The sequence below is a fragment of the Chlorocebus sabaeus genome, chromosome 16 (assembly GCF_047675955.1).
Source record: "Chlorocebus sabaeus isolate Y175 chromosome 16, mChlSab1.0.hap1, whole genome shotgun sequence".
In the NCBI taxonomy this organism is placed as follows: domain Eukaryota; kingdom Metazoa; phylum Chordata; class Mammalia; order Primates; family Cercopithecidae; genus Chlorocebus; species Chlorocebus sabaeus.
Window position 1 is genome coordinate 3,448,525 of NC_132919.1, and position 21,722 is coordinate 3,470,246.

Genomic DNA, 21,722 nt, shown 5'->3' on the forward strand with positions numbered 1-21,722 from the left:
GAAGCCGGGTGTGGTGGCTCATGCCTGTCATCCCAGCACTTTGGGAGGCCAAGGCGGGTGGATCACCTGAGGTCAGGAGTTCGAGTCCAGCCTGGCCAATATGGTGAAACCCCGTCTCTACTAAAAATACAAAACAATTAGCTGGGTGCGGTGGCACGTGCCTGTAATCCCAGCTACTCATGGGGCTGAGGCAGGAAAATTGCTTGAACCCAGGAGGCAGAGGTTACAGTGAGCCAAGCTGGTGCCACTGCACTCCAGCCTGGGTGACAGTGAGACTCCGTCTCAAAAAAAAAAAAAAAAAAAAAAAAAAAATTACACAGTGGATTTACAACTATACCCAGAAGTACAGACAGGAAGGAAAATCATCAAAATGTTATCAGTTGCTGTATTGAATTGGACAAATTGCTTTCTTCTTTCTAATAGACGCTTTTTCCTAATTCTTTTTTTTAAGAGATCAGAGTCTCACTATGTTGCCCAGGCTGGTCTCAAACTCCTGGCCTCAGGCTCCCAAGTAGCTGGGATTACAAGCATGAGCCACTTTTTTCTTAATTTTTCACATGCCGAGCATACTTTTCTCTTAATTTTAAGTAAGCATTAAAATAAAAATTCTTGTAACAAGCTGCCACTGTCAGCCGTGAGTCCTGTCCAAGACAGCCCCACACTTCTGCTCCCGCCCACAGGCCAATCCTGCTTTTGCCACTCCAGCCACACTTGCTACCGTGGCATTGTACTTTACTGTAATGTAAACCATGAGTGTGAAAAAAAAGACAGTTGTCTCTGTGAAGACAAAGTTCAATGACAGAACAATTCCATAAAGGTGAGTGACTTAAAAAAAAATTGGGTAGAGCTTACACCAAAAAAGACTGGGGGATAAAACTCACAATCAAAGGCCGGGCGCGGTGGCCCAAGCCTGTAATCCCAGCCTTTGGCCTTTGGGAGGCCAAGGCGGGTGGATCACGAGGTCAGGAGATTGAGACCATCCTGGCTAACATGGTGAAACCCAGTCTCTATTAAAAATACAAAAATTAGCTGGGCGCCGTGGCACACACCTGTAGTCCCAGCTACTCAGGAGGCTGAGGCTCGAGAATCACTTGAATCCAGGAAGCAGAGGTTGCAGTGAACCGAGATCACACCACTGCACTCCAGCCTGGGCAACAGATCGAGACTTCATCTTAGAAAAAAAAAATCATAATGGGGCCAGGCACAGTGGCTCACGCCTGTAATCCCAGCACTTCGGGAGGCTGAGGTGGGCGGATCACGAGGTCAGGAGATTGAGACCATCCTGGCTAACACGGTGAAACCCCGTCTCTACTAAAAATACAAAAAATTAGCCGGGCATGGTGGCGGGCGCCTGTAGTCCCAGCTACTCGGGAGGCTGAGGCAAGAGAATGGCGTGAACCCAGGAGGCGGAGCTTGCAGTGAGCTGAGATCGCGCCACTGCACTCCAGCCTGGGCGACAGTGAGACTCCGTCTCAAAAAAAAAAAAAAAAAAAAATCACAGTGGAGCCTGGGCATGGTGACAGCTTCCTGTAGTTCCAGCTACTCCAGAGGTTGAGGTGGGAGGATCGCTTGAGCCCGGGAGACAGAGGTTGCAATGAACCATGATCACACCACTGCACTCCAGCCTGGGTGACACAGCAAGACCCCATCTTATAAAACTTAAAATTAAAATACTACAAGGGTTTCTGGGGTCAAGAAAAAAAAAAACCCAACGATCATCTGAAATTCTACATTCAGACTTTTTTGTATGCATCTAAGTTCTCACTCTTCTTTAAAGAAGCTGAAACTCAAAATCTTAGATGATAGAAATATGGTTTTTGCAAGAAAGGTGGCATAAAATCTGAAACAGTGAGTCCCACATTCAAAGAAAAGATTACTCCTGCATTTAAAAAAAAAAAAATGGCCAAGGATTGCACATATTTGAGTTTCTAGTTAAAAATAAGACAATTCCTTACTGGTGCAATGGCTCACGCCTGTAATCCCAGCACTTTGGGAAGCTGAGACAGGCAGATCACCCGAGGTCAGGAGTTTGAGACCAGCCTGGCTAACATGGTGAAACCCCGTCTCTACTAAAAATACAAAAAAATTAGCCAGGCGTGGTGGCAGGTGCCTGTAATCCCAGCTACTTGGGAGGCTGAGGCAGGAGAATTGCTTGAACTCAAGAGGCAGGGGTTGCAGTGAGCCAACATCGCACCACTGGCCTCCAGCCTGGACAACAAAGTGAAACTCCATCTCAAAAAACCAACCAAACAAACAAAGATTCTAGTATGCATGGAGATTTCCTTCATTGCTCAGAGCTTTAACAGACTGGTTTCATTAATTAGACAACTACCAGTCATGATTTTATCACTTAAGAGGCCTCCATCTACCCCTGTAATTAAATATTCCATCCCGTGGAGTGGCTGGAGTGTCTATTTTCAGGCTTGCCTGCCTTGGGCCCGTGGAGATGCCCTGAGCGCCCTCCTGCCCCCGCAGAGACTGACTGAAAGGCTCTCATCCTCCCCTCTGCGTCTCTCAGCTCCCCAAGCAGGGCCATTATATGGCTGATGAATAGAAAAGTGAGTGAGTGGTGAGGGATTCGCTTGGCTTTTTGTTTTGGTGATAATGGAAACTCACAGTGTGGGAAGGAATGCTTACCCCTCGGAAAAAGAAGTAGACTCCTCCTAACACAGACAGGATCTCTCCAGTAACTCGGAAATAGTCTTCGGTTTTTTCCATCTTAAAGGGAGGCTGTGAGACGCAGAGAAGTTGGTAACTCTGTTTACTCATTCATTCATTCAACAAACATTGACCAGGTACCAAGCCCTGTGATGAAGACATAGCCCCTGTCCAGGAGGCACAGCCTCCATCAGGAGAAGGACACACAAAGACAGTGTGTTATTAGGGGAGCGCCTGCAAGGAGGCCCCTCTGTAGGCCTGATTCCCCAAAGTGGCAGCCTGCAGGTGCCAAGTGGAGCATCTTACAATGCTGTGCTGCCTCCCAGGCAATGTCCTGGCAGGCCCGGAGCTCCTCCTGGCTGGGAGCAGGGTGATGGACAGGGAGAGGCAGTCTCATGGACCCCAAGCCATACACATCCCACTGTCACCCCACACCATGGCCAGTCTCCCACGAGTGTCAGGGACTCCTACTGACCATGGAGCGAGAGACTGTGCCACACACACTTATGGGTGTCACCCTTGTGTTTCAGTTGCCATTTCCCGGAGTGGTTCACCATCCACATTTCCCAAGCTCTCGTTCATTAGCTTGCCTTACTAGCACATTTTTCTCTTAAAAGGAAGTCACTGGCCGGGTGCAGTGGCTCACTCCTATAATCCCAGCACTTTGAGAGGCTGAGGCAGGTGGATCACCTGAGGTCGGGAGTTAGAAACCAGCCTGACCAACATGGAGAAACCCCATCTCTACTAAAAGTATAAAATTAGCCAGGCGTGGTGGCACATGGCTCTAATCCAAGCTACTTGGGAGACTGAGACAGGAGAATCACTTGAACCCCGGAGCCAGAGGTTGCGGTGAGCTTAGATGGTGCCACTGCACTCCAGCCTAGGCAACAGAGTGAGACTCCGTCTCAAAAAAAAAAGGAAGTCCTTATGTGGCCTTAATAGGTGAACAGAAATAGGGTTTCATGCAATGATGAAGTTGAGTTTTTAAAGTAAATGTACAGCCAGCCAGGCACAGTGGCTCATACCTGTAATCCCAGCACTTTGGGAGGCCAAAGCAGGCAGATCACTTGAGGTCAGGAGTTCAAGACTAGCCTGGCCAATATGGTGAAACCCCAAATCTACTAAAAATATAAACAATAGCTGGGCATGTTCGTGGGCACCTGTGGTCCCAGCTACTCAGGGGGCTGAGGCAGACGAGTCACTTGAACCCAGGAGGTGGAGGTTGCAGTGAGCTGAGATTACGCCACTGCACTCCAGCCTGGCTGAGAGAGCGAGACTCTGTCTCAAAAAAAAATAAAATAAAATAAATAAGTAAGTAAATTTGTAAGGTGCCCTGGAAACAAAGGCAGCAGATTCAGTGCCCTGGGTATCGGACGTGAAGGACTAAGTCCGGAAGTTTGATGAAGTCTTGGCTCTCAGCAGAGGAAAAAGTCTGGTCTTAGGCTGATTTGACGGATGGCCCAGGGCCTGGCACAGAGGTGCTCAAAAGTCTAAATCCAGGGAATGAATAATGAGCAAGTGAGTGAATAAAAGAGGGCAGGCAAGCAGGATGACCGGTGGGCTCTGGGCTTACACTAGCCCACATCCCTAGGGACCCCCAGGCCAGGGGTGAGCTCTGTCCTGAGCCCAAATTCCTGCATGATTTCTTTTTTTTTTTTTTTTTTTGAGACAGAGTTTCACTCTTGTTGACCAGGCTGGAGTGCAATGGTACCATCTCAGCTCACCACAACCTCCGCCTCCCGGGTTCAAGCAATTCTCCTGCCTCAGCCTCCTGAGTAGCTGGGATTACAGGCGTGCTCTACCACGTCCCGCTAATTTTGTATTTTCAGTAGAGACAGGGTTTCACTATGTTGGTCAGGCTGGTCTCGAACTCCCAACCTCAGGTGATCCACCCACCTCAGCCTCCCAAAGTGCTGGGATTACAGGCGTGAGCCACCGCACCCGGCTCCTTCATGCTTTCTAACCAAGTACACCCAGTCTGTGATCAGGGACCTGAGTCACCACACACTCAGTCCCACAGGCCCTCAAGGCTAAAGGAGAGGGACTAAGAAGCAGGAAGAGGGTGAGTCTCCTGTACAGCCTGAGGCAGGGAAGATGGGCACAAGGATACAAGGTTCTCCAAGTTCTCCATCCATCGCTCTAGCAAGCCAGGAAGGAGTCCAGGGCAGAGCTTGGGCCTGGGGTGGGGGAGGTGTCCCCGGAATGTCCACATCCCTTCCCCCCCAGCCGCACCCCAGCCCACGAGGCCTGAGCCTCTGGCCGCACCAAGCCATCCACGGGCCTGTAGTAGGCAGCCATGGTGAAGATGATCATGTACAAGCAGTAGACCAAGAAGTTGAAGTAGAAGGTGCGCTTGACGAATCTGTCCCACTTGTCCTGCAGGAGTCGGTTCAGCGGCTCCACCAAGAGCATGTCGTGGCGATTCTAGGGGGAGCGGAGAGAAGTGAGGCTCCCCCTACAGCAGGACCTCCTCGCACGCCCACGCCAACCCCTGGCGCTCCTCACAGCCACATGGCCGCACAATCCTCCGCCCAGGGAGCAGGTGAGACTCCCGGGAGGTCTGAGCCAGCCGGCAGCCAGAGCCTGGGGCTGGTCCCAGCACTGCCGCGGCTCACGGAGGGACCCGCCCTCTCGGCCTCGGTGTTCCCAAAGGTGCAGTGAATGGGGTGAAACTGGACAAGCTCTAAGTACTCACTTAATGGCCCACAGCACCGCCCAACAGTCTATGCCCGTTGTGTCTAATAACTCACTCCCCAGAGCCCACAGGAATGGAAAGTAGTTGGCTTAGGCAGAGCCTGGGCATGAAGGGCTGAGGGCAGGCAGCAAAGAGCGTCTGGGTCCTGACTTCTCACGTTTCCAGCCCTGGGTCAGGCAGGGTGGCAGGGAACTGGGAGGCCCTTCCTGCAGCAGGAGGGCCCAGGGCCTCATGCCATCTTTACAAGTATGCTTCGGGGCAAACGTCTCGTATCCAGAGATGTTGATAAAGTTTAAATAGGCCGGGAGTAGTGGCTCACGCCTGTAATCCCAACACTTTGGGAAGCCAGGGAGGTTGGATCACCTGAGATCAGGAGTTCGAGACCAGCCTGACCAACATGGAGAAACCCTGTCTCTACTAAATACAAAAAATTAGCCAGGCATGGTGGCACATGCCTGTAATCCCAGCTACTTGGGATTCAAGGAGAATCGCTTGAACCAGAGAGACGGAGGTTGCAGTGACTCGGGATGGCACCATTGCACTCCAGCCTGGGCAACAAGAGCGAAACTTCGTCTCAAAAAAAAAGAAAGAAAAAGAAAAATCTACAAGCCCTGCCATCAAGTGAGAAAAAAAAATGGTTGTTGTACATTGCATATACTCTGATCCCGTTTATGTAAACAAAATGAAACTGTACATTTTAGGCTGGGCGCAGTGGCTCATGCCTGTAATCCCAGAACTTTGGGAGGCTGAGGCGGGTGGATCACCAGAGGTCGGGAGTTCGAGACCAGCTTGACCGACATGGAGAAATCCCGTCTCTGCTAAAAATACAAAATTAGCCAGGTGTGGTGGCGCATGCCTATAGTCCTGGCTACTTGGGAGGCTGAGGCAGGAGAATCGCTTGAAAACCCAGAAGACGGAGGTTGCGGTAAACTGAGATCACGCCATTGCACTCTAGCCTGGGCAACAAGAGCGAAACTCTGTCTCAAAAAAAAAAAAAAAAGGCCGGGCGCGTTGGCTCAAGCCTGTAATCCCAGCACTTTGGGAGGCCAAGACGGGTGGATCACGAGGTCAGGAGATCGAGACCATCCTGGCTAACATGGTGAAACCCCGTCTCTACTAAAAAATACAAAATACTAGCCGGGCGAGGTGGCGGGCGCCTGTAGTCGCAGCTACTCAGGAGGCTGAGGCAGGAGAATGGCGTGAACCCGGGAGGCGGAGCTTGCAGTGAGCTGAGATCCGGCCACTGCACTCCAGCCTGGGCGACAGAGCGGGACTCCGTCTCAAAAAAAAAAGAAAAAGAAAAAGAAACTGTACATTTGTACATAGTATAAAAGGAGGGACTTTTGTCTATGTACCTCTGAAATGTTTCTGTTTTTACAGGATGATAATCACATATGGTTGCTATGCTTAGGGAAAATTCAGTGGGCATGAATGGGGCATGAGGCTGCAGGGCCTGGGCCCCAGGCAGCAGGCATTCCCTCATGAGAAGCCAGCTGGAGCTGGACCACGGACTGGGATTGGGCCTAGGGTGCAGAGGCCCTGAGGCCCTCCCTGGCTGTGCCCCAGCCACTCACAGGGGTCTCGCTGCTGCTGTAGGCGATCACCTCCAGCACCGAGTTCTTCTCGCAGGTGTCGATGCAGGACAGATCGTACAGCGAGGAGTGCACGGGCCCGTAGGCCCACTCGGTGAACTTCCTGGACAGGTGCCTGCACTCGGGCTCCTGGATCTCCCTCTGGAGAATATAGGCCAAGACCTGCCACCAGGGATCAAGAGCCCATCAGAGGCCAGCCCCAGGCTCAGCCTCAGACAGCAACCCCAACAACCAGCTCTGCTTCCCAGTCCAGCTAGTGGCCTCACCCAAGCCCCAGGCCAGTCCCCACCCACTCCTGACCACCATCAAGATTAACCAGCCGGCCGGGCGCAGGTGGCTCACACCGCCTGTAATTGAAGCACTTTGGGAGGCTGAGGCAGGTGGATCACCTGAGGTCAGGAGTTCGAGACCAGCCTGGCCAACATGGTAAAATCCTGTTTCTACTGAAAATACAAAAAAAATTAGCCGGGTCTGGTGGCGTGTGCCTGTAATTCCAGCTACTTGGGAGGCTGAGGCAGGAGAATCACTTGAACCTGGGAGGCAGAGGTTGCAGTGAGCCAGCCTGGGCAACAAGAGTGAAACCCCATCTCAGGGAAAAAAAAAAAAAAAGTCAACCAGCCGGCTGCCTCGGATACTACCTGTACCATATCAGGCCCACCATCCCCTCACAGCGAGGCCCCAACTCCACCATCTCACCATGAAAGACAGTGGTGGTCCATTCTCGATAACCTCAAGCCAGAAAGAAATAAAGAGAATGCAAGAAATGAGAGCCAGATGGGGTGACTCATACCTGTAATCCCAGCTACTTGGGAGACTGAGGTAGGAGGATCATTTGAGGCCAGGAGCTGGAGGCCTGTCACCAGGAGCCACCAGCTGGAGCTGGGAGCTGGAGCTACCAGCCTTGTCACCTAAAGCTCCTGCCTGCCATGGAAAAACACCAACAGTTGTTTTCTTCTTTTTCTTTTTCTTTTTTTTTTTTTGTGAGAGAGTCTTGCTCTGTCACACAGGCTAGCGTGCAGTGGCGAAATCTCAGCTCACAGCAGCCTCCGCCTCCCAGGTTCAAGTGATTCTCGTGCCTCAGCCTCCTGAGTAGCTGGGATTATAGGCACCTGCCACCATGCCTGGCTAATTTTTGTGTATTTAGTAGAGACGAGGTTTCACCGGGTTGGTCAGGCTGGTCTCGAACTCCTAACGTCAGGTGATCCACCCACGTTGGCCTTCCAAAGTGCTGGGATTACAAGCACAAGTCACCGTGCCCAGCCCAACAGCTTTTCTTCTGTTGCACCTTAGGTGGTCCCGCCTCATGGCCCAGCACCCCACCCCGTGTCTTGACGATACTCAGAGCTAGAAATCCAAAATGGCCACATTGGCCATGTAGCGTTCTGCCCTGCGGCTCCCAGTTTCTCAGACTTATTCTAACAGCCCTGCAAGCTGGTGTGACAGAATCAGAGTCCCGCACACACCGATAGTGACGCCAGGCTCCCGCAGTGAGTCAGGCAGTCCTCCCCAACGCCCCTGTCCCCGCACTGCACCAGCTTGAGCCGAAGCTCCCTCCTACCCCGATCTTCCCGGTCCCAGCGGCCAGGGCCAGCGGCGTCATTCCCTTCTTGTTGGTGAGCTCCTCCAGCTTCAGCGTGGGGTGCAGTTTGGCCCCCAGGATCAGAATCTCATTGTACATGCTCGTCACAAACTTGGTGTTGTCGGCCGTGTTGTCGGCCACCTCCACCAGGGCGTGCAGCACCGTGTTGCCCACCGAGTCCCTGGCGCTGATGTCGGCCGGCTGCCAGGAGTTCTGCAGCAGGAACTTCACGATGCCCAACTGGTTGGTGCACGCGGCCAGGGACAGGGGCAGTTCACCTGCACGAACACAGGGCCAGGCGGGCCTCAGGTGTGAGATCCAGCTGGTCCCTGAACCACCAGCCTCCAACTCCCTCTGTCTCTGCCCAAACCTCCCCTTAGCAAAAGCCGAAAAATCGGGGTCAGCCACATTGTCTCCCTACCGAAGTAGAATCCAGGACGCCCTTTGGTTTTCTTAAAGAAGTCCCCATTGGCCGCAGCCTGGACGTCTGCTCCGTTCTCCACCAGGAGGGTCACCAGGGCCATGTTGCGCCTCTCAATGGCGATGTGCAGCGCTGTCTGGCCTGCAGAGGACGTGCACTGTTGGCTTTGTGACCATAGTCCCGTGGGGCTGCCGGGACAGGTGCTGGGGGAGGGCTCTGGGCAGGCAGCAGCTGCTGCAGGAGGAACTGGGCAGAAAGTGCCTGGAGGACCCCCCACTGCAGGAGGCCAGGCCAGGGTCCCCCAAGGGGTCCCAGCAAGGTCCTGAGACAGGAGACCCTTGGGAACAGGAAATAACAGGTTGGAAGTCAGAGGAGTCAAAATTGCCCCAGGGGCAAGGAACAGTAGCAGAGAGAAAGGCCAGAGGCTGTGACTTCCAGGGACAGGGACCATCCAGTCAGCAGCAGGAGGCAGGGACATCCCAGGGTCAAGACAGGAGACATCAGATGGGGGAGGCAGAGACCCTCAGGACCAGGAGAAATCAAGCCAGAAGATGGGGGAGGCAGAGACACCCCAGGACCAGGAGAAATCAGGCCAGCAGATGGGAGAGGCAGGGACTCCCTAGGATTAGGAGCCACCAAAGCAGTGGCTGGGACAGGGAGTAAGGATCCCAGAGGAGCAAGAAGGCCCAGGGACAACCATGCCCTCCTGGTTCCCAGTGCTGCGGGCTGAGCCGTGCCCGGCCCCGCCGCCCTCCTCACCCTTGTAGTAGCTGTCCGTGTAGCTGGCATTGACAAACTCCTTTAGGCTGCCGGTCTGCCGTGCGATCTCCAGGAGCAGGGGGATGGTGTCGTTCTGCCCGTCATGCAGGTTGAGCATGGCTTTCAGCAGACAAGTCTTCCCTGTCTCAGGGTCTGCAAGACAAAGGGAGGGTCAGGGCAGGCCAGGGCTGGGGCCCTCCCCGGAGCCCAGCGCTGGGGCCACCTTTGAACTCGTTGTCCGTGAGGTGCTTCTTGCTGTTCTGCAGGAAGAGCAGCAGGCTCTCCAGATCCTGGCAGTTATTCTGAGCAACCGCTTCAAAGATACTCCTGCGGTCATAGAGCCTGAGGGTCCTCTCGGTGCTGGCAGCAACAGAGTCCTGGAACGGCAGCCTGCAGACCAGAAAACACCCTCGTCTCACATCCTGGCCTCCCCTCGGCCCTGAGGCCTTCGGAGCTTGTCGAGGGAACACGACTAAACCCCAAGGCAAACCAAAAGGGGGGAAAATGATGTAAAAGCTGCCCCTCGGTCTAGGTGACTGTCCAGAAAACCAATATAACAGGGACAGTGGGAGCACAGGTCCTCATTCTGTCCCCACCCTGTCTACAGACACCATCTAGAAAGGCACCCTCCTACTCCCAGACCACTGGCTTCTCTGCCTGCTCGGAAGCGGGGGAGGCAGGAGGCTGGTGGGGACGGGGGAGGCAGGAGGCTGGTGGGGACGGAGGAAGCTGGAGGAGGGGTGTAGATGGCCCCTCTAAGGCAAAAGGTGGCCTCACGCTCCCCAGAAGTCAGCCAACCTGTGGCCCTCCCTGTCCTGCCTTGCAGCTCACTGGAGCCATGCTGTGCTCTCTGAAAGCCTCTTGTCCTTGAGCTTTTAGACATCAAGTCCACGTGTCTGTGGCTGGTAGGCACTGCAGGCGTGGACACCCAGACCCAGCGCAGACACCAGCCCCCCTGACTGCACATCCCACGAGGTCACATGAGGAAGGACGCTGGACCAGACCGCCCCTAAGGCTCTCCAGCCTCCTGGCTTTGTGACACTTAGCCCAGAAGCCAGACCACCCTGTGGCATCTCCATGGCCAGCTGGGCTCCTAGCAGGGAGGGGCCTCCAGACGCGGACTTACCTGGCACTGGCGGGACCGTCTCCCGGCCTCTGGATGGTGATAACAGGGCTGACTGTGATGGTCGGGCAGGAGGCCAGCTCACCTTCCTCGTGAGGACAATCTACCAGGAAAGCCTCCTCCGAGTCACCCTTCCCAAACAGCCGGATGCGGCTCTTGGCCATGGAGAGCTGGGGCTTGGCTGGAGGTGGCCTGGAGTTAGGGTCTCCATCCGGGGGGTCTGGGCAGGTGTCCTGTTGGAGCGGGTCCACAGCCGCCCCCGAGTCTGTGCTGCTCCATTTCTTCATCCTTGCTGGATCCTCTGCGGCCCGGTGTAAAGCCTGCAGCAGCCACCACGCCGGGGTTGACTCCCAACGTAAGGACTGCTTGTCCTTAGACCCCACCTGCCCACCTCGCCAAGGGCCCTGTGAAGCAGGGTACCCCAAAACCCCAACCGGCTGCTGCCCCCAGCCCCCTAGAACTGAAGTGTTTCCAGGACTGAACCTCTCACCCCAGAGGTGAGCAGGCCTAGCAGCGCCCGGGCAGTCCTGCTGCCACTGACACCGGCCTGGGAGGGTGGACAGGCCCCCGGCTCAGCGCCATCTGTGGTTCTGGGTTAGACCCATCCCGCCTCCTCTCTGGGCCTCAGGTGCCTCCTCTGCAGACTGAGGTTGATAACCACCGTGCTGCCTCCCTCCCCACACAGAGTAAGGGAAACGGCCGGGGTGGCTGTCATGGGCTAAATTCAGGGAGGATCTGTGATGAGGATGGCTCAGCCCAGAAGAGCCAAGCAGACTGTCCCTGGAATAGGGTGAGCGGCAGAGACTGGCACACCCACACTGCACTGCGGGGCCCTGCTGTGCCATGGGTCCACACGCCATCAGCCAGGTGCCCGGCCTGCCTTTGCTCTTCAATCTTGCTGCCACAGCCACTGAGCTTATACGAGATTTTGGATTTTGTGCTTTTCGTCATCTTTATGAATCAGTATCTGTCAAGCATCCTGGCCTTGAACGTTTTGGCTTTTTTTTTTTTTTTTTTTTTTTTGAGACAGTATCTCACCCTGTCACCCAGTCTGGAGTGCAATGGGACAATCTCAGCTCACTGCAACCTCCACCTCCCAGGCTCAGGCGATTCTCCTGCCTCAGCCTCCCGAGTAGCTGGGATTACAGGCATCCGCCACCACGCCTGGCTAATGTTTGTATTTTTAGTAGAGACAGGGAATGTTTAGGCAGTAAGTGATTTGGAGCTGGTGGGTCTTCGAGGCCTAAACACCTAGAGATCCGCTGGCCACTGGCAGCAGCACGTGGAGTTGGACACATGAGCTGATGCTATTTTCCACCCCCATCCTGCCCCATCCCCGGCTTCCCCTCCCTCTGGCCGGGCACCCCCGCTCCCTGGCACCCAGGGCTGGCCCATACATCCCTCCCATAGCCTCTACTCCCATCGGGTTTCCACCTAAGGGCTTTTTCCTCCTTCTACCCTTGCACAAATCCTACCACCTCTCAGATGCTACTTCCCCTCAGGATCCAGCACTGATGCCCCCTCCTTCATGAAGCCCCCAGATCCCTGCCCTGGTCATGCTCCCCGCCATCCTCCGCACAGTGGCCCAGCCCATTGACTGTCCATCCCACACAGCCCACCAGGTGGTCTAGCAATTGCGATCTGTCACTGATTTCTCTCTCCCGCGCCCTGTGACCTCCTCCTGTGCAGGGACCTTGCCTGATCCATCTCCTTACGAAGAAGCTGTACTGGGCTGTGCATGGTGGCTCACGTCTGTAATCCCAGCACTTTGGGAGGCCAAGGCCGGTGGATCACCTGAGGTCAGGAGTTCGAGACCAGCCTGGTCAACATGGTGAAATCCCGTCTCTACTAAAAAAAATACAAAAATTAGCCAGGCGTGGCGGCACACACCTATAATCCCAGCTACTCGGGAGGCTGAGGCAGGAGAATCGCTTGAACCCGGGAGGTGGAGGTTGCAGTGAGCTGAGACCGTGCCACTCCACTCCAGCCTGGGCAACAGAGTGAAACTCTGTCTCAAAAAAAAAAAAGACGCTGCACTGGTGACCTGGTCAAGAGTGGGGAAATAAGAGCAATCAGACCCTTCTAATTCCCATTTCCACAGGAAGTTAGGGAGATTACTGTCCCAGCAGTGGCTACATTCTGGAAAACAGCCACAGTAGGAATGAGAGGCTTCTCAAGTCCTGCATTTTCTTTTTTTAAAATATAGAATCAGGCAATCTCCCAAGCCAGAATAGCTCAGGGAGACTCCCAAGTCCCTCAAGTGAAAATTCACGCAGTGAAACTCCAGAGCACACGGCTGGGCTGTGGCTGTAAACCAACTATATTCTGAAGCCCAGATCCACGAAAACGTGGAGGAAGCCTCACCGCCCCAGAGGCTGTGAACAGGACAGACGGCTGGCTGCTGGCCATCTCCCTGCCTGCCTGTTGATCCACTTTCAACACACCTGAGCCCATCTCTGACTCACCCATCAGACAGATCCCCTGCAGCAGGACTGTTCCCAGCCACAGAAAGCTGATTCCCTCATCTGATCACTCAATCCCCATCTACCGAATCCTCCTCCTCAGAGTCCAGCCCTGCGCTGGGGGCGCAGAGAGGAGTCACCCCCCTGCTGACACAGAAACCAGGTACTGGCTGGGCTTAGGGACTGCAGGAGGGGGCAGGGTACTGAAGAGGGCTCCATGGAGTTGGTGATGGATGAGCTGAGCCTGGAAAGGGAACAGAGGTGGGCTGGGGCTGGGAGACAGACAGGGAAGCCGTTGAAGAAGAGGAAGTCAGTGGATGGGAAGACAGGCGGCCGGGTCAGAACCAGATGGCCGTCAGCCTTAACTCCAAGGAACTGAAAGCCGACATGGTTGCATGGATGGCGAGAAGCCACGCGTAGCTTTGGAAGCCGGGGGCCAGGTGCTAGTATGTGCTTTCTGAAGATAACACCCCGTCAAGGATGGTTCACAGGACGGGGAGCCTGGCAGTGCTTAAAAGGCACCAGAAGCAAATGAGAATCAGAATCATTGATGCGTCTAAGCATGTGCACAGAGCAAACACAATTCTCAGGACTCGCCTTTCTTCACCCACTTAATTCCCACAACATCCCTAAGAGGGAGATAGTTCACCGATGAGGAGACTGAGGCACAGAGCAGTTACAGCACGCCCCTGAAGTCACACAGTCAGAGGCAGAACCCGGACTTGACCCCAGGCAGGCTGGCTCCAGAGCATCTTCAGTACTCCACCACCACGCTGGAGGTCTGAGGCTGTTTCTCAGCTGTTCAACTCAGACCCAGACTCCACCGCAGGGCCGGGGGGGCCAATCAGAATAGGACCTCTCACCCTCGGGGCGAGGCATAAGAAAATGCAGGGGCTAGACCTGAACCTGAAGCACCCTCCCACTCAATCAGGCAGCTCAGGAACCCCAAAATGCAGTGTGAATAAGACCCAGGCCATACCCACGCCTGGCTGTCCCAGGGATATCTGTGGTCTCCAAGAATAAGCTAAGAATAAGAAAAGGGGCTGCCTTTAGGAGATACACCTAATGTAAATGACGAGTTAATGGGTGCAGCACACCAACGTGGCACATGTGTACATAGGTAACAGGCCTGCACATTGTGCACATGTACCCTAGAACTTAAAGTATAATTTAAAAAAAAAAAAGAATAGGGGGCTGCTTGTTAGGCAGCCTAGTAAGAGAGCACCTGTTAGCCAGAGCCTCCCGTGAACCTTCCAGCAATGTTCTTTGTTAATGGCATTGCCTCTTCCTCTGACCAGTCCCAGTTCAGTCAAATCCGGCCAACAGGAAGCAGCCTGGATTGTGATCATTCAGTCAGTTGACAAACGCTGAGTCTATACTGCACACTTGGCACCTGATTCCCTACTGGAAACCAAGCTTCTTCCAGGGAACGGGGTGGGACAGGAACCGAGGGGCCATGTGTCCTGGGCTGGGCCGGGGAATAGGGTCAGGACAGTCCTCCACTGCCAGGCCTGGAGTGTACTACTCTGCACCTGAGCCCGTGGTGACACACCTGTCACCACAAAACATTCTACAGTGATCGGCGGAACTTCTACCGTGATTTAGGCCAATGAGTGTTGACTGTGTGATGGAGACGGTGATTCTGGTTTACACAAGATTCACAAACTCATCCATCTGGACTAAAGGACAATCCTAAAACCATCGATTCTGCCCACAGAGACCTGGTTTGATCTCTGAGTCTTTCTCAACTCCAAAGCCAGAAAGGACACTGCCCACCATCTGGGGGAAGGATCCCTTCTCTCCCCAATGCAGGTGAGACAACCTGGGGTGTGGCTTCCCTGCTCCCCTCTCTGCCCAAAGCATCCATTCATCCATCCAAGTTCTTGGGAGCACCTCTGCTTGCCACTGGGGAACTTTCTGGAAGCTGGGAAAACGCTGGCCCAGGACCCAGCCTCATTATTCTCAATAGTCCCTTCTCTCAAAGAGAGGCAGTAGGCTGCGGGCTTCCCAACCCAGGCGTGAAGAACAAAGAGATAAGACAGCAGCACAAGCACCCAGCGTGCCTGCTTCCCAGCCCTGCGCTCGTCCACCCTACAGAGAGGGTGACGGGCCGAAAACCTCCGGCCACACACCAGCAACCTCAGCAGCAGCTGCAGCCTCCTTCCCCGAGGACGGCCGGTGCAGGAGCAAAAAGAACAAACCGCGGTAACAACAACCGCCACTCTCACCTCCCAGGTGCTTCCGAGGAGCCAGGCTGAGGGCACCCCAAGTTCACTTCAGCCTCATGACCACCTTTGAGGCAGCCACTGTTACTACCCCCCCGTTTTCAGACGAGGTAACCAGGGCCCAGAGAGGCAAGGGGAACTGCCCACAGTGGCACAGCTGGAAAGTGGCAGGGTCCAGCTTCTGGCCACTCACTATGCCATCCTAAAAGCTAACGTCTGTGTTGGTCATCAGACAAAGAAAGGGACTCACCGCTAGACGCAGGCACACCCCAGGCCCATGGCTGCTCGTGAGCTCGAAGGCGGTTGCTACTCAAAGGGAGAGCTGGGCTCGTGCGGGAGAAGAGCGGCCTCCCTGCCTCCGTGGGGTCCCGGGCCCGGCCCTGGCAGCAGCTGCCCTGCACTGGCAGGAGTGGGCTGTGGGCGCCCTTCAGCACTCAAGGAAAAAACGCTTCCAGGGATGCAAGCAGCTGCCTTTGCTGCGGCTCTGATTCCCAGAGGATCCCAAAGCTTTTCCCATCATTTTTGCCCTTTTTCAGAAACCACTTAGCCGCTGCCCCTCCTCCAGCCGTGCCAGGGCTGCAGAGCACTTACCAGAGGCAGCCAGAGCTGCAGCCTCAGCTCTCAGGGAAGGAGACGGAGGGCGCTGTTCGGCCTCCCAAACCGGTGGCTCCTGCACCCGGAGGTCTGGGACACGGCTCCACAAATGCACTTCACAGCCAGCAACGTCAAAACCAGCGTCCCGCAACTGTTCTGCTTTCAAAATAAAGAAGGAATGGACGGTCGTGCCACCCGCCACACAGTCCTGGCCTGGCATTAGGGACTTGTTTGAGAGTCCGAGCAACCTTGAACCAGTCCCCGACTCCCTTAGGACTCTCATTCCTGGATCCCCAAGCCGGGAGTAGGGGTTGGGGTCGAGGGGGGCTTCTGGGTCAGCCAGAGCCAGGTCCCAGCCTTTCTTCTCAACGCGGGTTCCTCAGGGAACCACAAAGCACAAAAACACAAATAACTATGAATGTCTAGTTCCCCCCCCCTTTTTTTTTTTTCTGAGACGGAGCCTTGCTCTGTCGCCCAGGCTGGAGAGCAGTGGCCGGATCTCAGCTCACTGCAACCTCCGCCTCCCAGGTTCAAGCAATTCTCCTGCCTCAGCCTCCCAAATAGCTGGGATTACAGGCACCTGCCATTGCGCCCAGCTAATTGTATTTTTAGTAGAGATGGGGTTTCGCCATGTTGGCCAGGCTGGTCTTGAACTCGTGACCTCATCCACCTGCCTTGGCCTCCCAAAGTGCTGGGATTCCAGGCATGAGCCACCGCACCCGGCCACGAGTGTCTATTTTCTCACTTCACTTCGTACCACCCTAAATGCACAGGAAAGAAGACCCGCAAGAGAGAAACGCACAGGAGAGAGTCACATACAGCAGATAACTAGAACACTAGGTTTCATTCTCTCCCAGACCCTGGCTGAGAAAAGCAGCGAGGTCTAGGTATGCATCCAGGCTGCAGCCCAAATGCCCTGCAAAACCTGTCACAGCAGCTGCCCATGGGACGCCAACAAGCCATGGGGCAGGCCCAGCCTGGAATGAGCAGCCACTGCCAGAGAGGCCCTTGCAGCCCTGCCTGGGGTCACTTGAAAGTTCTGACCCCTGAGTCAAGGCATTGAAGTATGGCCACCCCATCAGTTCTGCACAACGGATGACAAAGAGCTTTTCCCAAACCCGCTCTCGCAGGCCGCCCAGCAAGCCTGGGCAGTGGGAGGGCAGAGGCTGTCATACCCACTTTACAGGTGAGAAATGTGTGACGCTGGGCAATCAGACAACTGATAATTAGATAATCGCCCAGGCCGCACTGTTGGTCGAGGTCTAAAAGCCAGGCCCGTCCCAACATGCCACACTCCACCATACCCCTTGCTTAGTCCCCTTTTTTTATTTTTATTTTTTTGAGACAGAGTCTCACTCTGTCTCCCAGGCTGGAGTGCAGTGGCGCGATCTCAGATCACTGCAACCTCTGCCTCCCGGGTTCAAGCGACTCTCCTGCCTCAGCCTCCCAAGTAGCTGGGATTACAAGCATACGCCACCACGCCTGGCTAATTTTGTAGTTTTAGTAGCGACAGGGTTTCTCCATGACGGTCAGGCTGGTCTCGAACTCCTGACCTCAAGTGATCCACCTGCCTCGGCCTCCCAAAGTGCTGGGATTATAGGCATGAGCCACCGCGCCCAGCCGCTTAGACACCTGTTTATGCTATGTGTGTCATGTTAGCTTCAATTAATATGAACCTTAGAATTCATTCTTGTTTATAAATTGTGGCAAAAGGCCAGGCACAGTGGCTCATGCCTGTGATCCCGGGACTTTGGGAGGCCCAGGTGGGCGGATCACCTGAGGTCGGGAGTTCGAGACCAGCCTGACCATCATGGAGAAACCCCGTCGCTACTAAAACTACAAAATTAGCCAGGCGTGGTGGCGCATGCCTGTAATCCCAACTACTCGGGAGGCTGAGGCAGGAGAATCGCTTGAAACCGGGAGGCAGAAGTTGCAATGAGCCGAGAGTGCACCACTGCACTCCAGCCTGAGCAACAAGAGCAAAACTCTGTCTCAAATATATATATAAAATAAATTGTGGCAAAATCTATATATAACAAAATTTACCACATTAACCATTTTTAATGGTACGGTTCAGTGGCATTGAGTGCATTCACATTGTTGTACAACCATCAGCATCATCCATGCACAGAACTTTTTCATCATCCCAAACTGAAACCCTGCACCCATTAAACACTAACTCCCCTGCCTGACCCCAACCCCCTAACGACCACCATTCAACTTCCTGTCTTTATTATTTTTTTTTATTTTATTTTTTTAGACAGAGTCTTGCTCTGTCGCCCAAGCTGGAGTGCAGTGGTACAGTCTCGACTCACTGCAGCCTCTGCCTCTGGGTTCAAGCGATCCTCCTGCCTCAGCCTCCTGAGTAGCTGGGATTACACGTGCACACCACCAGACCCGGCTAATTTTTGTGTTTTTAGTAGAGAAGCGGTTTCACCATGTTGGTCAGGCTGGTCTTGAACTCCTGACCTCAGGTGATCTGCCGGCCTTGACTTCCCAAACTGTAGGACTACAAGCGTGAGCCACCACGCCCCACCTCATATTAACCTTTTTTTTTTTTTGGAGATGGAGGCTTGCTCTGTGCCCAGGCTGGAGTGCAGTGGCGTGATCTCAGCTCACTGCAGCCTCTGCCTCCCGGGTTCAAGCAATTCTCTGCCTCAGCCTCCCGAGTAGCTGGGATTACAGGTGCCCGCCACCAATTCTGGCTAATTTTTTGTATTTTTAGTAGAGATGGGGTTTCACCATCTTGGCCAGGCTGGTCTTGAACTCCTAACCTTGTGATCCACCCGCCTAGGCCTCCCAAAGTGCTGGGATGACAGGCATGAGCCACCCCGCCTGGCCTTCTTTCCCTTTTAAGGCTGAATAATATTCCACTGAGGTGTGGGGTGGATGGACCACATACTGCTCAGCCACTCACCAGCTGATGAACGCTTGGCCATAGTGACCAGTGCTGCTATAAACATGGGCATGCAAATATCTGGTCCTGACCCTGCTTTCCATTCTTTTGGGCACATATAGACCCAGAAGTGGCGTCTGTCAAGCATCAAAGACTCAGCAGTGGTGACCTCTCAACTCTCTAGCCCTCTGGGATCATTTCCTTCTAACAATGTGGGACAGAGCAATGGCCGGGAAAGGGGAGGGTCCCCCTTCTCCAGAACCATTGCCTTAGCCTCCAAAGTGATTTCTGCCTCCAATAAAGACAGCACAGAGCCGGGCGCGGTGGCTCAAGCCTGTAATCCCAGGAGGGGCCCTTGAGGAGGGAGGACTTTGGGAGGAGGTGGGATTTGAGCATCCCTAGAACTCACCGTGCCCTAGGGCCCACCGTACCTTTGGGAGACAGATGTGGGCAGATTGCCTGAGCTCAGGAGTTCGAGATCAGCCTGGCCAACATAGTGGAACCCTGTCTCTACTAAAAATGCAAAAAAAAAATAGCTGGGTGTGGTGGTGGGTGCCTGTAGTCCCAGCTACTTAGGAGACTGAGGCACAAGAATCACTGGAACTGGAGAGGCAGAGGTTGCAGTGAGCTGAGATCACACCATTACACTCCAGCCTAGGCTACAGAGTAAGACTCCATCTCAAAAAAAAAAAAAAAAGGACAGCACCATCTCCAGTGAACACAGCACACGTCACTAAATGTGTCCCTTGTTAACAGAGCCCTTGGTGCTAACAGTGTCACCGGAGTCTACAGGGCACCGTGCCTGCTCAGGGGCCTGCAGGGGAAGTCCCAGCTCGCCTCCTGCCCTGGCCGCTCCTGCCAGGACTCCTTGGCTGCTCTCCTCCTCTTGCCGTTCCCCACACGGGGGTCCCAGGACCCTGTCCGCAGCCTTATCTTCTCCAGTTCCACCACTGTCCTTGGAGACCTTCGCCCGACCCCTTCCAATCACCTGTCTCATGTGTCCCAGTCAGCGACTGCTTCATCCAGAGTCCACCCAGCCCTCTCCCCTGAGCTCCATCCCTGCCTCCCTGAGTCTGCAGGTGAAGCCCATGAGCCCCTCCCCCTGGCATATCCCACAATGGGCTCCTCTTCCTCCCACATTCACTCCCCACCCCCCGCAGCAGTCCCTGCCGGGAAAGCCACCAACTTCCTTCTGGCCACCAACCCGGTGCCCTTTGTGACCTCCAACCTCCCCTTCTTGGCCTTCTCTGGGCTGTTTCTGTGGCTTCCATCCATTCCTCCTCTACCTGGAAACCCCTTCTCACCTGAACGGCCAGAAGTGCCTCCTTTCCCTGGTCCAACCTCCCACAACCCCTCACCTCCAGATCAACAGTCCTGGAAGCTCATCCTGATCAGGCCCCCTGGCCTCTCAGATGTCCCCGCTACGGAGCAAAGCCCCACCCCTGCACCCTGAGCCCGCAGACCCAGTCTCCTCTCCCACCGTGACCCACCTTCTATCACCTGGGCACACCCCTTCCCAGCCACACTAAATGTGCTGACTCCACCCTTTCCCCCACCCTCTTCCATCCCAGTACCCCATTTAACCCATCTTCAGGTGCACGGTGAGCCCTAGGGATGCTCAAATCCCACCTCCTCCCAAAGTCCTCCCTCCTCAAGGGCCCCAGCATAAAGAGCTCATTTCTCACTTTTTAAAATTATTTTTTGTTTTTTTTTTTGTTTTTTTTGTTTTTTGTTTTTTTTTTTTGAGACGGAGTCTCGCTCTGTCATCCAGGCTGGAGTGCAGTGGCCGGATCTCAGCTCACTGCAAGCTCCACCTCCCGGGTTTACACAATCATAGCTCACTGCAGCCTCAACCTCCTGGACTCAAAAGATCCTCCTGCCTCAGCCTCCCAAGTAGCTGGGACTACAGGTGTGCACCACCGCGCCTGGCTAATTTTTTTTGTAGCAACAGAGTCTTGCAGTCTTGCCCAGGCTGGTCTCAAATGAGTTCACGTGATTCCCCCACCTCAGTCTCCCAACATGCTGGGATTATAGACGTGAGCCACCACACCCGTCTCCAGAGGTGCTCACTTCTAAACGCCTACAGAAACGTCAACCAATGCGCTTCCTATGGCAATGGGCACAGTACATGCCTGTGACCACAATGATGACAACGGTGATGGCTGTGAATATGTGCTGAGTGCGTATCACGTCCTGGGTGTTGGTATGAGCACTTGATCTGCACTCTCTCATCAGGCCCTCATAAGAGTTTATGAGCTGAGTACAATTTTGTCCCCGTTTTACCGATACGGAAAGAAGCACAGACAGACAGACAGGCTACAAACCTACCGAAGGACACTGACAGCTCTACTCGTCTCATCTGGAGCTTTCTAAATCTTGTATTGACATGTAACGTCATGATTTTCTTGTGTCTTGCTTTGCAGATTTAAGCGGCTCCAGGGGGAGATAAATAAGGCTCTCGTGCCTGCGCTCCCTTCTCTGAACCTAGCCTGCGCCTTGCTCAAAGCAGCACTCAGGAAACGTTTGTTGGCGTGGCTTTTGGCTTTATCTGAACAGCACCTTCGCTGAGTGGTTCTACTAAAACTGTCGACACGGTGGCGGGGACGAGACCTCAGGGCTGGCCATCACTGCCATCAGTGTGGTTTTCTGGGCCATCATTTGAAACAGGATGTTCTTGCATTTATGTAATGGTGTACTCATTAAAACGCCTTGTGAGTA

General features: G+C 54.2%; 1 protein-coding gene across 1 annotated transcript in view; it reads right to left on the bottom strand.

The window, feature by feature from the left end:
- TRPV1 (transient receptor potential cation channel subfamily V member 1) overlaps window positions 1-16,291 on the bottom strand; it is a 31,762-nt gene extending 15,471 nt beyond the window's left edge. The window contains exons 1-9 of the mRNA XM_037987462.2: window positions 16,106-16,291; window positions 10,831-11,147; window positions 9,928-10,094; window positions 9,705-9,857; window positions 8,946-9,086; window positions 8,504-8,802; window positions 6,928-7,107; window positions 4,924-5,082; window positions 2,638-2,730 (exon numbers count right to left, since the gene is read on the bottom strand). Coding sequence (XP_037843390.2) covers window positions 2,638-2,730; window positions 4,924-5,082; window positions 6,928-7,107; window positions 8,504-8,802; window positions 8,946-9,086; window positions 9,705-9,857; window positions 9,928-10,094; window positions 10,831-11,114 — 1,476 coding nt within the window. The 5' untranslated portion in view covers window positions 11,115-11,147; window positions 16,106-16,291. The remainder of the gene's footprint in view (window positions 1-2,637; window positions 2,731-4,923; window positions 5,083-6,927; window positions 7,108-8,503; window positions 8,803-8,945; window positions 9,087-9,704; window positions 9,858-9,927; window positions 10,095-10,830; window positions 11,148-16,105) is intronic.
- Window positions 16,292-21,722: the final 5,431 nt, after the last annotated feature.